Source organism: Gallus gallus, chromosome 1 (genome assembly GCF_016699485.2).
Source record: "Gallus gallus isolate bGalGal1 chromosome 1, bGalGal1.mat.broiler.GRCg7b, whole genome shotgun sequence".
Lineage (NCBI taxonomy): Eukaryota > Metazoa > Chordata > Aves > Galliformes > Phasianidae > Gallus > Gallus gallus.
In genome coordinates, this window is record NC_052532.1 from 195,279,439 (window position 1) to 195,297,775 (window position 18,337).

Genomic DNA, 18,337 nt, shown 5'->3' on the forward strand with positions numbered 1-18,337 from the left:
GAGGGTTATCTTATGTGAAGCACAGAGCTCATCAGCACTGTGTGGTCTGTGAACCCGGAATGAGGACATTCCCACTGCCTGAGAGAGACTCCTGAGGCTGCTGTGCACAGCTGAGAGCACCGCGAGTCCCAGGATGGTTTTTACAGCATGGAGTAAGGAGAATAGAAGAGGGGTGGCCAGCAGGGACAGGGGGGGGATTGTCCCTCTCTGCTCTGCCCTCGTGAGGCCCCATCTGCAGTACTGCGCCCAAGTGTGGGGCCCCCAATACAACAAAGACAGGGAGCTGTTGGAGAGGGTCCAGAGGAGGGCCACAAAGATGCTCAGAGGGCTGCAGCACCTCCCCTACAAAGACAGGCTGAGGGAGCTGGGCTTGTTGAGCCTGGAGAAGAGAAGGCTGCGGGGTGACCTCAGTGCAGCCTTCCAGGACCTGAAGGGAGCCTACAAACAGGAGGGGAGGCAACTCTTTGAGAGGGGAGATAAGAGCAGGACAAGGGGAAATGGTTTGAAGTTGAAGGAGGGCAGATTGAGGTTGGATGTGAGGGGGAAGTTGTTGACAGAGAGAGTGGGGAGGTGCTGGAACAGCTGCCCAGAGAGGCTGTGGATGCCCCGTCCATCCGTGGAGGTGTTGAAGGCCAGGTTGGATGGGGCCCTGGGCAGCCTGGGCTGGTCTGAAATGTGGAGGTTGGTGGCCCTGTGTGTGGTGGGGAGGTTGGAGCTTCATGATCCTTGAGGTCCCTTCCAACCCGGGCCATTCTATGGTTCTGTGATTCTGTGAATAAAGTGATTTATGTTGGAAGTGTGAACATCACTTAGGAGCTATGCTGGAAGGCCTGGCATCACCAAGGAGCAATGCTGAAGTGCCTGCATCACCTAGGATCAATACTGGAAGTACTGCTATCTTTCTAGCTTGAATTCCTCTATCTGCCTTCTTTTGCTTCAGCCCCAGCAGCGATGCTGAGGTTGATCACTGTGCTGATGTGCATGGAGGTGTTCCCATGGGTCCTTCCCATGATCTGGGCTAACATGGGTCAGGATAAGGCCATCTCTGTGCTCCTGCATTCCCACACAGAAATAGCTGCCCTTGCTGATAGCCCTGAGCTTTCTTCTATGAATCTGCCAGGTAAACAAAGCTGCCCATTGCTGTGCACTGCGTTTCGTCATTGTGTAGCTGCTCACTCGTTGGTGCATGTCAGCTGTAGGTGATAATACAAGCATTTAGTTTGATAGAATCACTGCCTTTCTCCTGGCCCGCATCTCTTAAACTCTTGTTCTTCTGCATACGTCTGTTTTCTTGAAATTAACTGATGCTTAATGAGTGTAGTTTTCGTGACGTTCCTGCACTGCTTAGTTCATAATTCATAAGCCTGAAACAGCAGCTGCAGTTAGTAGAATATTTTCACGATGCGATTCCGTGCCTACAGACTTTTACAGCCTGTTTTCATTTCAGTTTTCCACTTCCTTAATTCTTTCCCCGAACTCAGGTTGGAATTCAGCTCCACGTGGTTCCTAACCAGGTGGAAGTAGAATGGGGCTGTGGAGTTTCCCATCCTCCCCAGGCTGACACACCACTTCCAGCAGCAGATGGATTCTGTTCAGCATTTTCTTAGCATTCCCTGTTTTGCAGTCTGTACATTTTGATTACGGGTCTGTTATCACTGATCTCTCTTGGGGTGACTGGGTTGTGTGCAGTTTCATCTGCCCATTGTCTGTAATGTGATGCTTTACCCTGCCTGGCCTGGGCTCTGTTTGATACCTTTATTGATGACCTGGATGAGGGCACTGAGCGCACCCTCAGTATGTTTGCAGATGACACCATGATGGGGAGAAGTGTGGATCTGCATGGGGGTAGGAAGGCCCCACAGAGGGATGTGGACAGGCTGATTGCTGGGCTGAGGCCAATGGGATGGAGTTGAACAAGGCCCAGTGCTGGGTCCTGTGCTTTGGCCACACCATTCCTTGCTTGAAAGCAACAATCCTGATTGCGCAGCATCCTTCCCATATGAGGCATGGGTCAGGGTTAGCTGGGTGCTCAGCCAGTCTCTTCTAAAAAGGGTTTGGTTTGATTATACATATTTTATTTTCATCGCTTTTTTTGGTAAACAAAATATTTCATAGAATCATTGGAGCTGGAAGAGACCCTTGAAAGCCATCAAATCCAACTCTACTGCACCAAAATCTCCTTTTTTCAAAGGAAGAAATAGGAACATTGATCACGGCTGACTTTGGGTAACAGAGCTGCATGATTGAGTTAATGTATTTGGGAACTGTATTAGCTATTGGGTTTGGAAGCTATATTAACTACTGGGAGCTATATTAACCTTGCTGCTCTCGTTACCAATGACTTGGCCCAGCCCGCAGTTCTGGTGCTGGTGTTGGAAGTGTTCATACAAGACAGCTCTCTGGTGATGTAGAGATGATTTCCTTGTGGATGAAGAACTGAACATGAGCCAGCAATGTGTTCCTGCAGCTCGGAAAGTAGATGGTATTCTGGGCTCCATCAGAAGAAGGGTGGCCAGCAGGGACAGGGAGGGGATTGTCCCTCTCTACTCTGCCCTCGTGAGCCCCCATCTGCAGTACTGCGTCCAGGTGTGGGGCCCCCAATACAACAAAGGCAGGGAGCTGTTGGAGAGGGTCCAGAGGAGGCCACAAAGATGCTCAGAGGGCTGCAGCACCTCCCTACAAAGACAGGCTGAGGGAGCTGGGCTTGTTGAGCCTGGAGAAGAGAAGGCTGCGGGGTGACCTCAGTGCAGCCTTCCAGGACCTAAAGGGAGCCTACAAACAGGAGGGGAGGCAACTCTTTGAGAGGGGAGATAAGAGCAGGACAAGGGGAAATGGTTTGAAGCTGAAGGAGGGCAGATTGAGGTTGGATGTGAGAGGGAAGTTGTTGACAGAGAGAGTGGGGAGGTGCTGGAACAGCTGCCCAGAGAGGCTGTGGATGCCCCGTCCATCCGTGGAGGTGTTGAAGGCCAGGTTGGATGGGGCCCTGGGCAGCCTGGGCTGGTCTGAAATGTGGAGGTTGGTGGCCCTGTGTGTGGTGGGGGGGGTTGGAGCTTCATGATCCTTGAGGTCCCTTCCAACCTGAGCCATTCTGTGTCTCTGTGATTCATCAACCCCCTGAGAAACTGAAAAATGCACCAAATCCTCTGACATTACAGAACAGGGAAGCACCAACACATGACCTCACTCAGCAGAACGGAACTTGTGGCGATAAATGTGGAGAAGAGGAGAATTTGAGAAGTTGTTGTGTTTTTGGTCCTCGTCGGTGCTTTGCTCTTTCCCACAGCACTCCATCTACTCTGTCTTCTTGCCCTGTGGCAGCACAGAGCCTCTGCTTGGGTGCCTAAGAGGGAGCAGGCAGCATTTTGGAGCTCATGTGGTCAGATTGCAAGGGTGTTTCCTAGGCGTTCAAGCAGAAGGTTGTGCAGACAAACACCAGGTGCCTTCAGAGTTGTGTTCAGTAGCATCTCTTTGTGCTTTCGCTTTCTGTCTCTAAAAACGGAGGTGAAGAGAGATGTGCACCATCCCATCGCCTGCTCACAGCCCATATAAGGTTTGTGCATAGTGTGTTTGGGATGGAGGAAGGATGTGGCATCTGTTTTGCAGCAAGCAGGGCGGGCTGGTGGGTCCTGCAGGCGTGGAAGTGGTTGCTCTTTGAATGAACTCTACAACTGCTTTGTTTTATGATCACTTTTCTGTGCAAGGTTGGTTTCTATGCTGTGTAGATGCTGCCTCCTGCTCCTACAGGGCCCTTTGGCAGGCTGGGAAGCCCACAGCTGCATACTGTTTGAGTCTATGGGTGCCAGTTTTGTATGGTCTGTGCCTCAAGGACAAGGGAACCTTTATAAATCCTATTTCATGCCCTCTTCCTTCACAGATATTGTGGAGCCCTGAGCTGATGCTGAGTGGTAATGTGCCATGGGTGGCTGTAAGCAGTGGGGATGGGGGCACTTCCCTGCTGTTGCAGCATGCTCCTCCCAAACACTGCTGGAGAAGGCAATGTGGGGAAGAAACAGCTCTTCCTCTCTTGATGGTTACTGTATTTTTGCACTGGTTTTTCTTCTGACTGGGGATCAGCCTCTATTCCAAGGCAAACACCGACAGGACAGGATGTAAAGGCCTCATACTGCACCAGGGGACGGTCAGGTTGGATATTAGGGAAAATTTCTTCTCCATTCCATCTCCAAGAGTGGTGATGCAGTGGAACAGTTGCCCAGGGAGGATGGGGTCACCATCCCTGGGGGTGTTCAGAACCGTGGGGATGTGGCACTGAGGGACATGGGCAGTGGGCATGGTGGGCTGGGCTGGGCTTGGGGATCTTGGAGGTCTTTTCCAACCTTGGTGATACTATGACTTTTAAGTCCCCATCCCTGCAGGTATTGAAGAGACTTGTGGACGTAGCAGGGAGGGATGTGGTTTGGTGATGGCACTCAGTAGGTCAGGTTGCTGGTTGGGCTGGGTGGTCATGAAGGTCTTTTCCAATCAAAGTGATTCTGTAGATATCCATGCACAGTGTTTGTGAACTACAAAACGGATTGCAGAGTCTGTCCTTTATGATGAAACGTGGTGAGATATTGCAGCACGTGGCCCAGAAGAGCTTTGGATGCCCCACTGCGGATTGGCTGGGACTTTGAGTGACTTGTTGCTAAAAGATAACCTACTATTAGGTATATACTGTATCACCACTATGATGCTCAGAGTGCTGGAGCACCTCTCCTATGAGGAAAAGTTGAGGGAACTGGGCTTGTTCAGCTTGGAGAAGAGAAGGCTGCGGGGAGACCTCATTGTGGCCTTCCAGTACTTGAAGGGAATGTAGAAACAGGAGGGGAATGGCTGTTTACGAGGGTGGATGGTGATAGGACAAGGGGGAATGGTTTTAAACTGAGACAGGGGAGGTTTGGGTTGAATGTGAGGAGGAAGTTTTTCCCCCAGAGGGTGGTGAGGCACTGAACAGGTTGCCCAAGGAGGCTGTGGATGCCCCATCCCTGCAGGCATTCGAGGCCAGGCTGGATGTGGCTCTGGGCAGCCTGGGCTGCTGGTTGGCGACCCTGCACATAGCAGGGGGTTGGAACTGGATGAGCATTGTGGTCCTTTTCAACCCGGGCCATTCTATCACTCTATGACAACTGGGTTTTCCTGACCATGAGTTTATGGTGCCTCACAACGGAGTCTCCTCCAATGGAGGATTTCAGTAAATCACCACAACTGTCACCTCCGCAATGAGGCACTGTGCCCATAACCACACAACAGATGCTTGCAACTCTGAGCAAGCTGCAAATTAGAACAAAACCAGTCAAAAAGACTGATTTTAGCCGAAGCACTCATCTGCCTGAGTTATTTTTGCTTTCTAAATGATACATACTGCTACACTAGAAATATGCTGCCATCCAAAGCTATTCCAGGTTATTTTTAAGGGCTTTTTTTGTGAAATGCCTCCCAAACGTATCTAAATTGACACGAAACTGACTGCGTGGTCAGGTACTTCAGTATGAGTTCTCTTCCACACCCACTGCTCAGCACAGAGCCAGTCGTGCTCTGGGACTCCCAGCCAACCTGGCCCCCAATCATACAATCACAGAATGGCCTGGGTTGCAAAGGACCACAGTGCTCATCCAATTCCACAAAGGCCACCATGAGGTCTCCCCGCAGCCTTCTCTTCTCCAAGCTAAACAAGCTCAGTTCCCTCAACCTTTCCTCATAGGAGAGGTGCTGCAGCCCTCTGACCATCTTAGTGGCCCTCCTCTGGACCCGCTCCAAGAGCTCTGCATCTTTCTTGTGACCTGGACACAGTACTCAAGAGCTCCATGTCCTGCCCAGCTGTGGTTCATGTTCATAAGCAGTGCTTTAGTTGCAGCCCTGGTTAAACTCAGAGCAGTGTAAGTGTCCATCAGTGCTTTGTCCTCACTCCATAATGCAGATGGGAGCAAGTCAGGTCCTGCGTGCAATCCCTGCACTGAGCCTGTTCTGAACAGAGCTCATTAAATCATTAAAGGTTTTATTGAATCTAGCTCTGGTAAATAAAGTGCAGCTTGAAACAATTGCAGGGAGCACCCAATGTCTCACTGGGGATTCAGCACTGAGCCTGAATCACAGGCGGCTGCACAGGAGCTGAGCCCTCCGCACGCTGCACGCCTTCCCCCATCCCACACGTTGCCTCAGCCCTGTCCAAATGTTTTGAAGAGACTGTCAGCCCTGCAAAATAAGCTTCGAGTCACTCTGCAAGCGTGGGGAAACACGGCTGGCTGATGGATGATGCTGTCTGAGGCCGCTGGCAATGAGCTCTTGCTGTTTGGGTGAGTCAGCACTGCTGTAGCTTCGTCAGCTCATGCAGCCTTCCTAATGTGGGAGAAAAATTTGGGAGCATCAAGGAAGGTGCCATAACATGAGCATCTGCAATGCCTTCTTTTGGCACAGCTGATTGTTTGCATTCTTCTACTAGAAGTATTCTTCAAAATGTGGGATTCTCATTTAGCTTCCTAGCTTCTCTTGTTGGAGGACTCATTGCATGTGGTGCTTTCTCATTATTCTCAGCTCCTTATTTGCCTACGACTCAAGATGTCATTTTAAAAACCACCACTAGGCAAACTGCAGGTTTTCCAGTGTGAGAGAAAGTCTGACTGAGACCCTGAGCTTTACTTGGGAAGAGCCAGCAGAACTGAAATCGTAGAATGATAGAAGCATAGAATGGCCTACCCAACCTAAACCTCCCCTGTCTCAGTTTAAAACCACCCCCCCCTTGTCCTATCACTATCCACCCTCGTAAACAGCCGTTCTCCCTCCTGTTTATACACTCCCTTCAAGTACTGGAAGGCCACCATGAGGTGTCCCCGCAGCCTTCTCTTCTCCAGTCTAAACAAGCCCAGTTCCCTCAACCTTTCTCCATAGGAGATATGCTCTAGCCCTCTGAGCATCTTAAATGTGACTTGCTGTTGTGTCAGTGGGGATGTTTTATCAATATATTAAATATAAACATATAAAATAAAACCAGATGGTTCCATTTGCTGCTGCCATTGAGGAGCCTGCAGGTGCAGGTGTTGAATAGCACTGATGTCTTTCAGACTTCTTCAAACTTGGTAGATGTGGAGCCATGTAAATCCATCCATATAGGTGAAGCAGAGCAAAGGGATGCTGTGCAGCTCTCCTGGGGCAGTTTGCCAGAAGAGCTGTTATGAACCTGAATGGTGTTACTTTGCAAACACAGCCATACCCAAAAGCTGGGCATAACACGTGGCTGGGGCCATGAGTGGCCATGGGTGTATGTGGGGGCACGCTTTCTGTTCTGTCACATCGGTGAGCACTGCTTGGAAAAGTCACTCCGGCAAATCAGGGCTGTATTGACTGCTCCGAGTCCTCTTTCTCTGAATTAAGTGTATGTGAGCATAGAGTTATCTGTAGAACTAAAGCTAGAAGGGATGAGTTGGTGGACTCTGCTCCAGTGACCAAAAGATACTGAAAGCTTCTAAATGATGTGGGCCCCTACTGTTGGAAAAGCTGTGCTGAATTTGTCCTGTGCAAAACTGTGTGTTACATCAGATAGTCTGCCCTGCTCTCTGCAATTCAGAGGAGCTCTTAGGGGCCCAGCTGTCATCAGCGCCTCTTAATTTTTGCTAATAAACATAATGGGACTGCACTGAAAGTCATTGTTAATGTGTCTTTTTAAAAGCCTCTTACTTCTATCAATTATCTTTTAATTTGGGATGTCTTTCTCTTCGCTGTCACTACTCACTGTCTATTACTGTTGGTATTATAGCTGATATTCCCTGAGTTCCTCCTTTCCTTTTCCTCCCCCAACTCCCACCACCTTCAGCTTTATGAGAAGATACCAACAAATGCCCCTCAATGCCCGTGGTGCTGGGGCACGGCCATAGGAGCTGCCACAGTGCCAAGATCAGAGTTCCAACAGCAATTCCTTTAAGCAGAACATCACATCAGCTGCTGGTGCTGTGGGTGGTGGGTCCACACTGTCCTCCTTCCCTTCTGTTCCTCTGTTGGATGTGCAGGCAGTTGGATTGTAATGGGGGCGTGTTATGGGGTGACAATACGGTGTGTATTGTGATGGGGAGAGAAGGGGACGGCTCAGAGAAAGGTCATCCTAAGGTGGGTTAGAGTTGGATTTGGAGGATAACTGCTCTGTTTCCACTCTTACACAGTTGCTCTTCCTAAATCTTCCAAAATGGGTGAGCGACAGATGACTTAGGAGTCACCGTTGTGGTGGTGAACAGAATCACATCCAGCTGGTCGTGAGTGGTGGGGGTGGGTACTGTGGCCTGTGCTGTTTGGTGTGTTTATTGATGATCTCATGAGGGCATTGAGTGCACCCTCAGTACATTTGCAGATGACACCAAGCTGGGGGGCAGTGTTGATCTGCCGGGAGGTAGGAAGGCCCTACAGAGGGATCCGGACAGGCTGATTGCTGGGCTGAGGTCACTGCGATGGAGTTCAACAAGACCAAGTGCTGGGTCCTGTGCTTTGGCCACAGCAACCCCAGGCAGTGCTACAGGTGTGGGGCAGTGGCTGGAAAGGATCTGGGGCTGAGCATGAGCCAGCAGTGTGCCCAGGTGGCCAAGAAGGCCAATGGCATCCTGGCTGTGTCAGCAGCAGTGCGGGCAGCAGAGCAGGTGGTGACTGTCCCTCTGTATGGCACTGCTGGGGCTGCAGTGCTGAGCTCAGTGCTGGGCCCTCACTGCCAGAAACACATGGGGTGTGTCCAGGGATGGGATGGAGCTGTGAGGGGTCTGCAGCACAGCACTGTGGGAGCAGCTGAGGGGATGGGATGGGGCAGTATGTTATTTCTACGGACATGTTAAGCTATGGGAAACGCATCCTCAAGCAGTTCTACTGCAGCACTGCCCTCTGCCTGGACTTCTCTCATTGCCCCTGCACTGAGCTGCCACCACCCCCAGCTCTCTGTGTGTGCACCTTGGGGTGGAACTGGGCAGCTCCTTGGCCAGGCCAGAGGCCTCACAGCATCCCAGCAGCAGCCCCACAGTGGCACTTTGTCTGCGGCAGCCAAACAAGAAGCTCTATTGAGGGAGGAACAAGGAGGATCTTATCCTAAAAAAGTCACAGTCAGCATCAAGTTTAAGAAAGCAAATCTACTCAGTCTCATTAAAAGTCACACGTTTGCCTACAGCAGCTCTGTGCAAAATGTAAACATTTGGTTTATCAGTTTTCATGAAGGATTCCCAAGCGATGCAGCATCTCCCAGGCATGGCTGCAGCCCTCTGCTCTGTTCCATTGATGGCTGTGGGGCACTCCTTAGGGTTGGAAATGCGTAGTCAAGCTTACGTAATCACAGCAGTTCTGTGTTGACGATGTCAGGAGTTGGGTTCTTGTGGCCAGAAATGGTTTTATAGATCCACGTGGTGGATTCTGTGCCATTAACTGTGGCACAGCTTGTCCTCAGCTGCCAGCAGAAGATGCCATAGAATCATAGAGTCGTGAAGATTGGAAGAGACCAACTGCCAGCAGCCTCTGAGGTGGAGGAATGAATGAATGAAGGAATGAATGAATGAACAAACGAATGAATGAACGAGTGGATGAATGAGTGATGCACATGGTCTGAGATGAGCAGGCAGTCTGGCCATACTGTTTGAGGTGCTTCAGAGGGTTTTCTTTTAGGAGAACTTCAGGGCTGTCAGAGTGGATGGAGGGTATCTGAGCTGTGTTGTGGGCAGCACTGGGGGAACTGGTCAGGGCAGTGGGAAACCCATGGCCACAAACTCACATGGAGCAGTGATTTTCCTTCACACTTGTGCTGACTCAAAGTGCTGGGAATGAGCCATTCAGCATCAAATTCCTGTGCTAAGTCTTGTTTATGTGTCTGCCCAAAAGGATGGACCTGAAATGAGGATTTTTTTGGAGCAAACAGCTGGTTGTTGCTGGAGGTGCCCATGGCCTCTGGTCCCAGTGCTCCATGCAAGCAGTGTCTGCCCAGTGCAGCAGCCGTCCCTGCTTGAGTTACAGCTCAGTTTTCTGCTCTCCAAAGTTATTGATTTTTTGAGGTTTGCAAAGTGCAGTGCAGAGACTGAGCAGTATAGTGAACATTAATAATTAAAACTGAACTGCTTTCTCCAATCTCTCATCTGTTGTGCTCTTCCCAGCAAGGTCTCCATCCTACGAGCAGCAGCTTCATGAATTCCCTGCGGAACAACCGAAGCTGCCCATCTCCATCTAGGGACAAACAGACAGCCTCATCTTCTTGCTTCTGAGAGCTAAAGAAGTGCATTGATTGCGGTGTCTCTGACATATTGAAGCACTCTCCTTGCAGTGTTCCTGGCTCTGAGTTGGCCATGTACTGCTCAGAAGTGCTGTCCATGGTATTGGCTGTGCAGGAGGTATTCACACATAGAGTGTTTTCAGAGCTGAAGTGTGCAGTGAGGTCATAGCAACGGGACCTTCATTAATATATCTCAGCAGGAACTTAAAAATATAAAAAAAAAAAAAGTAGAGATAATCCCACATTATATTAGTTTGTTAAAACTAAACATGAATTGCTTCTTTCCAGTTCAGATTACCCATTGCTTATTGCTATAGAAGAGCAGAAATGGTTTCTTAGGCACCTCTTATTTTAACATGTTTCACCTTCTTTCTACAGAGCATTCAGAAGCTGGCTAGCCAGTACTTGAAGAAGGACTGGCTCGGAATGAAAGCTGATGAACGAGCTGATTATAGGTAATTTAACAGTTGGATATCTCCAACCAGCCATCTTTGTCTTTTCAATTTGTGTCATTATTTTTCCCAACAATGAAACGCTGCTCCTCTGTCGTTTAAATGATTTATTTGCATTGCTGTTAAAAAGAAAGCTTTGTTTTCTTCTGAAATTTTGAAACAGCCTTAAATAGCAGTTTGTAACGTGGATAATTTGGGGAGATTGGAAAAACAAATGGCACAACCAGATAACAGCTGTAATTGTACACCACCTTTGGGTATTAATATTTGGGAAGCTGGTGAATGAACAGATGTGTATTTTACTAAATAGCTTTAAGGTTCAATAATGAGCATATGGGTTCCTCCTTAGGAAGAAGCAAAGGCACCAATGTCTGTGTGGGAGTGAGTTGTACAGCAGGGAGGTCAAAAGTGTCCTCACCTGACGCAGTTTCATTGGGAGGGAAGCTGGCTCAGAACACAAAAACTCAGGCTCAGGGCCTCCTGCCTTTGAGTGGCACCTCCTAAATATTTGACAGAAGTTGTAAAAGATTTTGTCTTTGTACTTGGATTGGATTGGGAGCTTTTGTGGTGGATTTTGGACCGTGCACCACTCACTGCAGTGCTGCGGCCGCATCTTTGCCCATAGGCATCATGGGCAGGCAGTGGGGAGCTGCCCTAAGATGTGTGAGCACAAAAATCAGAAGGCCGTGGCCTTAGGAGAAGCTGTCAGCATCTGAGCTCTCTGGTTCTGGCTGCTGCATTCTGTAGGTTCTGTTCCACGGGAGCAATGGGTTTGGCCACAAGTAACTGCTACAAGCACTGAGAGGAGGTGAGGGCTTGTCGTTTTTGTGATGCTTTGGTGAAGTGTTCCTGCAAAAAGTGCAGGTGTTTGCTAGATCAGCACAAAGAACTGTGCTGTAGCTTGTTTTTAAAAGCACTCCTTTGTCAAATGCATGCCACCGTTACGCAAAGCAGTGCACTGTCAGCATGACACCTGACCTCCCTGTCCTCTTCCCACCACTGCTTCTGTTTCCTTCCTGCAGGAGCATGTACTCCGTTTGGAAATCACTCCTGGAAGGCACAATGCAGGTGGCCCAATCCCGACTCAATATCTGCGAGAACTATAAGAACTTGATTTCGGAACCAGCCAGGACTGTAAGGTGCTTCAAGGAACAGCAGCTGAAAAAGGTACACGTCCTTTCTTGGGGCTTTTTATTTAGGAAATCAGAAGTATTTTACTGTGGCGCTTCTGAAGCAGCTGGGCACTTCTCAGTCTCTTTAGTTGTGTGTTCTAGGGGGAAACGGCTGTGTAGGAGCAGAACTCTGTGCTGAGAGCTGAGAAACGAGCTCAGAAGTGAGAGCTTTAAGCATGGCACAACGTTGGTGGAAGCTGTCTCTGCACATCTGACATCACGCAGTAGCTGTCGCGTTGAATTGCTGTGGCAGTGACAGGTGTGAGTGGATTCCTGTTGGAATGGGTGCTGGCTTTAAGAAAAGGTGTTCTTAAACCTGAAGGAATGAGTTGTGCTCACCTCAAGATGCACAAGGGCATTGCAAGTCACTATTCCAGAAGTTGCTCTGATAGATCTCTTAATTCATTAAAATAAAGTGTCCTAGTTGAAGGACAAAAGTAAGCATGACTTGCATTAAAAAAATGTAATTTGCATCTTAGATAGAGAGATCTTTTATCTCTATCATACTGCTTAACACAGAAAGTGTTTGAGATAGAATGCGGCGCTCCATCTGTTTCCATGGGGCAAGAAGGTGCTTTGTAAAAATAATCGTGTGTTTAATGAGCCTTTGTCTTCCCCCTATCTTAATTATTTTGTGTTTGCATTCTGTGGATATTGCTGGAGCGAGGAGAAAGCCTGGTGTTGAAGGAATGAGCGCAGCTCAAAGAGCCACTGCTGCACCAACAGCAAATTGTTGGATGTTTGCAAGAATGATCTTTTGAAATACATACTGTGTTGCTTCCAGGAAATGTAACATACGGAGGAAAATAGAAGTGCTGGTGGAAGACATGTTGCCAGCATCTCAGATATTATTGGTGGCTGTAGATGTTCTTTCTATGTGTTACTACTGAGCATTTGTTAATATCACCTCTGAGTTTAATCTAAGGTAGGAGGAAACTTCCGGTCAGGATAAAAGACGAAAATGATTGCCACCAACAACAAAATCCACACCATTTCAAGTTTCTTTTTGGCTAAAAACTGATGAACACTAAAAACTATGAACTTACAGCTCATAGAATCACCAAGGTTGGAAAAGACCTCCAAGATCACCCAGTCCAACTGTCCACCTGCCACCAGTATTTCTCCACTAAACCATGGCCCTCAGTACAATAGCTGCATGGTTCTTGAACTCCTTTAGGGATGGTGACCCCACCACCTCCCTGGGCAACTCATTCCAATGCCTGACCACTCTCTGGGAGAAGAAATGTTTTCTAGTGTCCAATCTGAATCTTCCATACAGCCTTCAGCCACTCTGCCCCACACCCGTAGCACTGCCTGAGGTTGTTGTAGCCAAAGCACAGGACCCAGCACTGGGCCTTGTTGAACTCCATTCCATTGGCCTCAACCCAGCAGTCAGCCTGTCCAGATACCTCTGTAGGGCCTTCCTACCCTTAGGCAGGTCAGCACTTCCCCCATATTCATGTCATCTGCAAACATACTGAGGGTGCACTCAATCCCCTCCTCAGATCATCAGTTGGATCATACTACAAGTTCATTTTTCTGCGCTCCTGGAAGTCTGTATAATATTTGCTTTCTGGAGGGAAAATCACTTTTATTAATGTTGTTATTTTGTTGTGCTGGGGAATTTTATTTTTCTCTGAAGCTTTCCAGGCAACATCATGGCAGTCTGTGAATCCCTGGAGGCATTCAAGGCCAGGCTGGATGTGGCTCTGGGCAGCCTGGTCTGCTGGTTGGCGACCCTGCACATAGCAGGGGGACTGAAACTAGATGATCATTGTGGTCCTTTTCAACCCAGGCCATTCTATGATCCTATGATTCTATGATGGGATGTTTTCCGACCAGCAACATTACCAACTGGGGCTATTTGATATTTTAATTTTTGGATGCCAGCAGGAGGCTTCAGGGATCCAACTACTGATTGATGTAGCAAAACTCCACTCCTATTGAAATGATTTCCTCTGTCCAATATATGCAGGTTGTTCTACCGTTTGTTTTCCTCCCCTACACTCAAAGATTTCCAAAAAGAGCACGGTTTGCCCTTCACGTTTCTGATCTGCACATGTGAAACAATGGTTTTAATTATGTTTAATAGCCAGTGGGAAAATAAGTATTTTTAGTGAGAGCAGAGTTGTGTGGGGAGAAGGTGGACAATTTCTGGCAGAAGGATGAGTTTATTACAGGTAACTGGAGGAGGACTGGGGGCTGTGGGTTAATGAGAACACCCACCAGCAGTGTGGGTGCATCCTGGGCCCTGGGGGTCCCTGCCCATGGAGGGGTCAGAGCTGGGGGCTGTGTGGTAGAGGTGGGGCCTTGGGGGTGCTCTTGGAAGAACAGAATGGCAGCTGTGTCCTCACACTTGAGGCCATGTCCCTAAAATGGCAGGCGGTGTTGTAGTTTGTGTTGTACAGGTCAACAAGAATGCTGTGCGTCGGCACTCGTGTGTACTTGAGCTGTGTTGGGTTAGAGAAGATCTTTACTCATCTCTTTATACACTGACCGTTCCCTTTTGGGGGGAGATCAAACCTCCTTCCTCACACGTGTCTGAAATCAATAAAGGGTTTGGAGAATAGCTGATGAATTCGGTTTTATTCTGCTGTTCCTTTGACTTCACTTTTCTGATACTGTCTGCTTGCGTTGTGTTCGTGGAAAGGGGTGGAATTATTTTTCGCCTCTTCAGTGGCCCAGGGGTTTTCTTTTTGTATGACACTGCCTTCTGATAGAACCCAATCACAGCTCAATAATGTCATCAAATTGTTCTTGGTTCTATTGTGCTGTTGTCTTCTCCACATTAAGTTTTGTGTTCCATTATAGATATTAGAGAAGGAAAGAGTGAGCGTTTCTCGTCTCACCTCTGGTGAATTGCCTTTGGATTTTTCCCCATTGTATTCCAGTCATTTCAACCAATTATCTCATCAAAAGCTTTCAGAACTTTTATGTTTAATTTGTGAGTTCTTGTTGAATTTGAGTAGTTAAAAAGCAATTGAAGCAAAAGAATATGATTTTATGTTCAGATTGGCTTGAAAAGAGAGGCACAGATAATGGACCAGGATTGACTTGGAGACCGCCTTGTGCAGTATACAATGTACTGAAGAGCAGTAAAATGGTGACAGTGGTATTTGCATGCAAGCAATGCTCATGTTTTGTTTCCTGAACGTTTTCTTTCAGTACGTGGACCAGCTGACACGGATCCAAGCGGAGTTACAAGAGACAGTAAAAGATTTAGCTAAAGGCAAAAAGAAATATTTTGAGACTGAACAGATGGCTCAAGCAGTGCGGGAGAAAGCTGATATTGAGGCCAAGTATGTTTTTATAATAGCATATGTATAAATAATTGCATGTGTATAAACCAGATTTATCTTTGTGTTCGTTTTTACACCCGATTACAAGAGGGATAATTGCTTTCAATAAGCTGATGCCAGTTCATTTTCTTACCTCCTTTTGGAGGTGGAGTGGGGTTGGGCACCATTTTCCACTGTTGAAGACAGAAAGTTGAGGCTTTGTTGTGCTCCTTGACATGCTCAGGAGGTCGATTCCTCTTGCTTCAGGAAAGCAAGCAGCTCATGTTTAGAGTTTGGTTTATGCCATGGGAGTTTGCCTCACCATTGCTTGCAGAAAGATGTCCTCCATTGTTCTCAGGTTAAGCTGTTTGTGAAACTGTAGCAACGCAGCTTTGGATGCAGTGGCCTGTTTGGCCTGTGGTTTTGTAGGAAAGGTATGAGACTCTAATCTCTTGGCTTCTTTTGTTGTTTTCAGGTCCAAACTTAGTCTTTTTCAGTCAAGGATAAGCTTGCAAAAGGCAAGTGTAAAGGTGAGTTCTTATTTACTATCAAAGTGTTTTGAAGCTGTTTCGCCAGGAGTGCTGCTCTTCCACTGCTCACTGCAGGATTACATATAGCCAAATGTACAATCAAGTTTTCTTCCAGTGGGAGTAATAACTGTGCTTTAAGAACCATGTGTGAAATGTTGGCTTAAGAACCACATTTGAATGGGTACCACCAGCAGAGGGGTGGCCAGCAGGGACAGGGAGGGGATTGTCCCTCTGTACTCTGCCCTCGTGAAGCCCCATCTGCAGTACTGCGTCCAGGTCTGGGGCCCCCAATACAACAAAGACAGGGAGCTGTTGGAGAGGGTCCAGAGGAGACCACAAAGATGCTCAGAGGGCTGCAGCACCTCCCCTACAAAGACAGGCTGAGGGAGCTGGGCTTGTTGAGCCTGGAGAAGAGAAGGCTGCGGGGTGACGTCAGTGCAGCCTTCCAGGACCTAAAGGGAGCCTACAAACAGGAGGATAGGCAACTCTTTGAGAGGGGAGATAAGAGCAGGACAAGGGGAAATGGTTTGAAGTTGAAGGAGGGCAGATTGAGGTTGGATGTGAGGGGGAAGTTGTTGAGAGAGAGAGTGGGGAGGTGCTGGAACAGCTGCCCAGAGAGGCTGTGGATGCCCCGTCCATCCGTGGAGGTGTTGACATATGATGTATGCATATGTACACATCATAATTTACTGTTAATACTTTTTCAGTCATTTACTTCTCATTAGTACCTGTCCTTTAACTTCTGTTTCTTGTTGCAGTTAAAAGCACGACGGTCGGAGTGCAATTCAAAGGCAATCCATGCAAGGAATGATTATCTTCTCACTCTAGCAGCTGCTAATGCACACCAAGACCGCTACTACCAAACAGACTTGGTGAACATTATGAAGGTAAGGGAGCTCAGCTGTGTGTGGGCGATGGGACGTGCAAAAACCTGGACAACAAAATTAAAGATGTACAAAACTCAGGGTTGCTTTGTAACAGCACTGCTAGCGTGTCCAAATACTGCACCAGCTGTGTGCGGTGCCATTGGTCCTGCGGTGGTGTGCAGTAGTCTTGGAAACAGTAATCAAGTACCAAAGCTAAGCAGCTGCCTAAGCTCAAAGAAAGGAATCAGGTTTTTAAAACTCAGACTTGGGTTTCCTCATTTCACTTCTTCAGTGGCATATCCCATTTCTGGGTTTTGTGTCTGTCTGATCAGAGCCCTTCTTTTGGTGTAGCTGATGGACACGTGGCTATTGAATCTGTTGGTTTGAAAGCATTAAGCTCTGAGAGTATCACATCACCATGGATGTTCCCACCCGTGGCAACTTGCTGTGCCCAGCTGAGCAGGTGCTTGGACTCCTGGGAGCTGGCATGCTAAAGAAGTTCAAATACAATTGCTCACATGTTTTTCACACCATCTTAAATTTACTGAAATATACTCTGTTTTTAAAGCTGAGATGATTGAGAGTGATTGTAAAATTGGTAGTACCAGCTACATAAAGCTAATAGAGACTTGATGTCATTGCATTCCATGCACTGACATTTTCAAAGTTTATATGGATTTGCTATCTATGAAGTATTTTGAGGTGATGCAAGCAGGCACAGCAACTTCCTCCTTTGTAATTTGCATTTAAAATGGCTATACTGAAGAATTTAACACCTTCCTGAGAGGCAGTTTTTGGGTACACTTTCTCAGCTGGGACAGGGCCTGCAGGTTGTGACAAATCACTGTGTTAACAACATGCTTTTGTATACTGGAAGAAGAAATGTATAGATCTGAAATCCAGGTAACCAAATTAGCATCGTGGAATCACAGAATGGTCAAGGTTGGAAAAGACCTCTACGATCGCTGGGTCCAACCCCAGCCCATCTCCACCATACCCACTGACCACGTCCCTAAATCAGAAAGGTAGAAAATCAGGGACTGAAAATACAGTAATGGAAAACTGAGTCATAGCACTGCCACCCCTCTGCATGTGTGCTGTTGTTGTTGATTCTTTTTCTGCATCTTTTTTCAAGATCTGCATCTGGTGTAGTCATATCTCTTAGTCGGGTAAGGAGCTGTGTTATTAATGAAGATCTTTGCGTTTGGTTTTGGCACTCTTGTTGATGAGCAGAACTGCGTGGGAACACGCAGACCAACGTGTAGCAGGGCGTGCTTTGGGGTGAAGGAGAGAGTGAGTCTGAGGCAAGAGATGGTGCTGGGATGTCTGCTGGGTGCATTTAGAATCTGCAGAAAGTAGCATGTATGTCCCAGCTGTGAAATAGGAGTGAGTTGTCATAGAATCATAGAATGGCCTGGGTTGGAAAGGACCACAGTGCTCATCCAGTTCCAACCCCCTGCTATGTGCAGGGTCACCAACCAGCAGCCCAGGCTGCCCAGAGCCACATCCAGCCTGGCCTTGAATGCCTGCAGGGATGGGGCATCCACAGCCTCCTTGGGCAACCTGTTCAGTGCATCACCACCCTCTGGGTGAGAAACATCCTCCTCATATCCAACTTAAACCTCCCCTGTGTCAGTTTAAAACCATCCCCCTTGTCCTATCACCATCCACCCTCGTAAACAGCCGTTCCCCCTTCTGTTTATACGCTCCCTTCGAGTACTGGAAGGCCACAATGAGGTCTCCCCGCAGCCTTCTCTTCTCTAAGCTAAACAAGCCCGGTTCCTTCAGCCTTTCTCCATAGGAGAGCTACTCCAGCCCTCTGA

General features: G+C 48.0%; 1 protein-coding gene across 2 annotated transcripts in view; it reads left to right on the forward strand.

Annotated features, from left to right (window-relative positions):
• FCHSD2 (FCH and double SH3 domains 2) overlaps positions 1-18,337 on the forward strand; it is a 120,264-nt gene that overhangs the window by 53,991 nt on the left and 47,936 nt on the right. For both annotated transcript variants that reach the window (XM_015280992.4, XM_015280993.4), the window contains exons 4-8: positions 10,595-10,671; positions 11,691-11,835; positions 15,006-15,139; positions 15,594-15,648; positions 16,407-16,535. In XM_015280992.4, the coding sequence (XP_015136478.1) occupies positions 10,595-10,671; positions 11,691-11,835; positions 15,006-15,139; positions 15,594-15,648; positions 16,407-16,535 (540 nt within the window). The remainder of the gene's footprint in view (positions 1-10,594; positions 10,672-11,690; positions 11,836-15,005; positions 15,140-15,593; positions 15,649-16,406; positions 16,536-18,337) is intronic.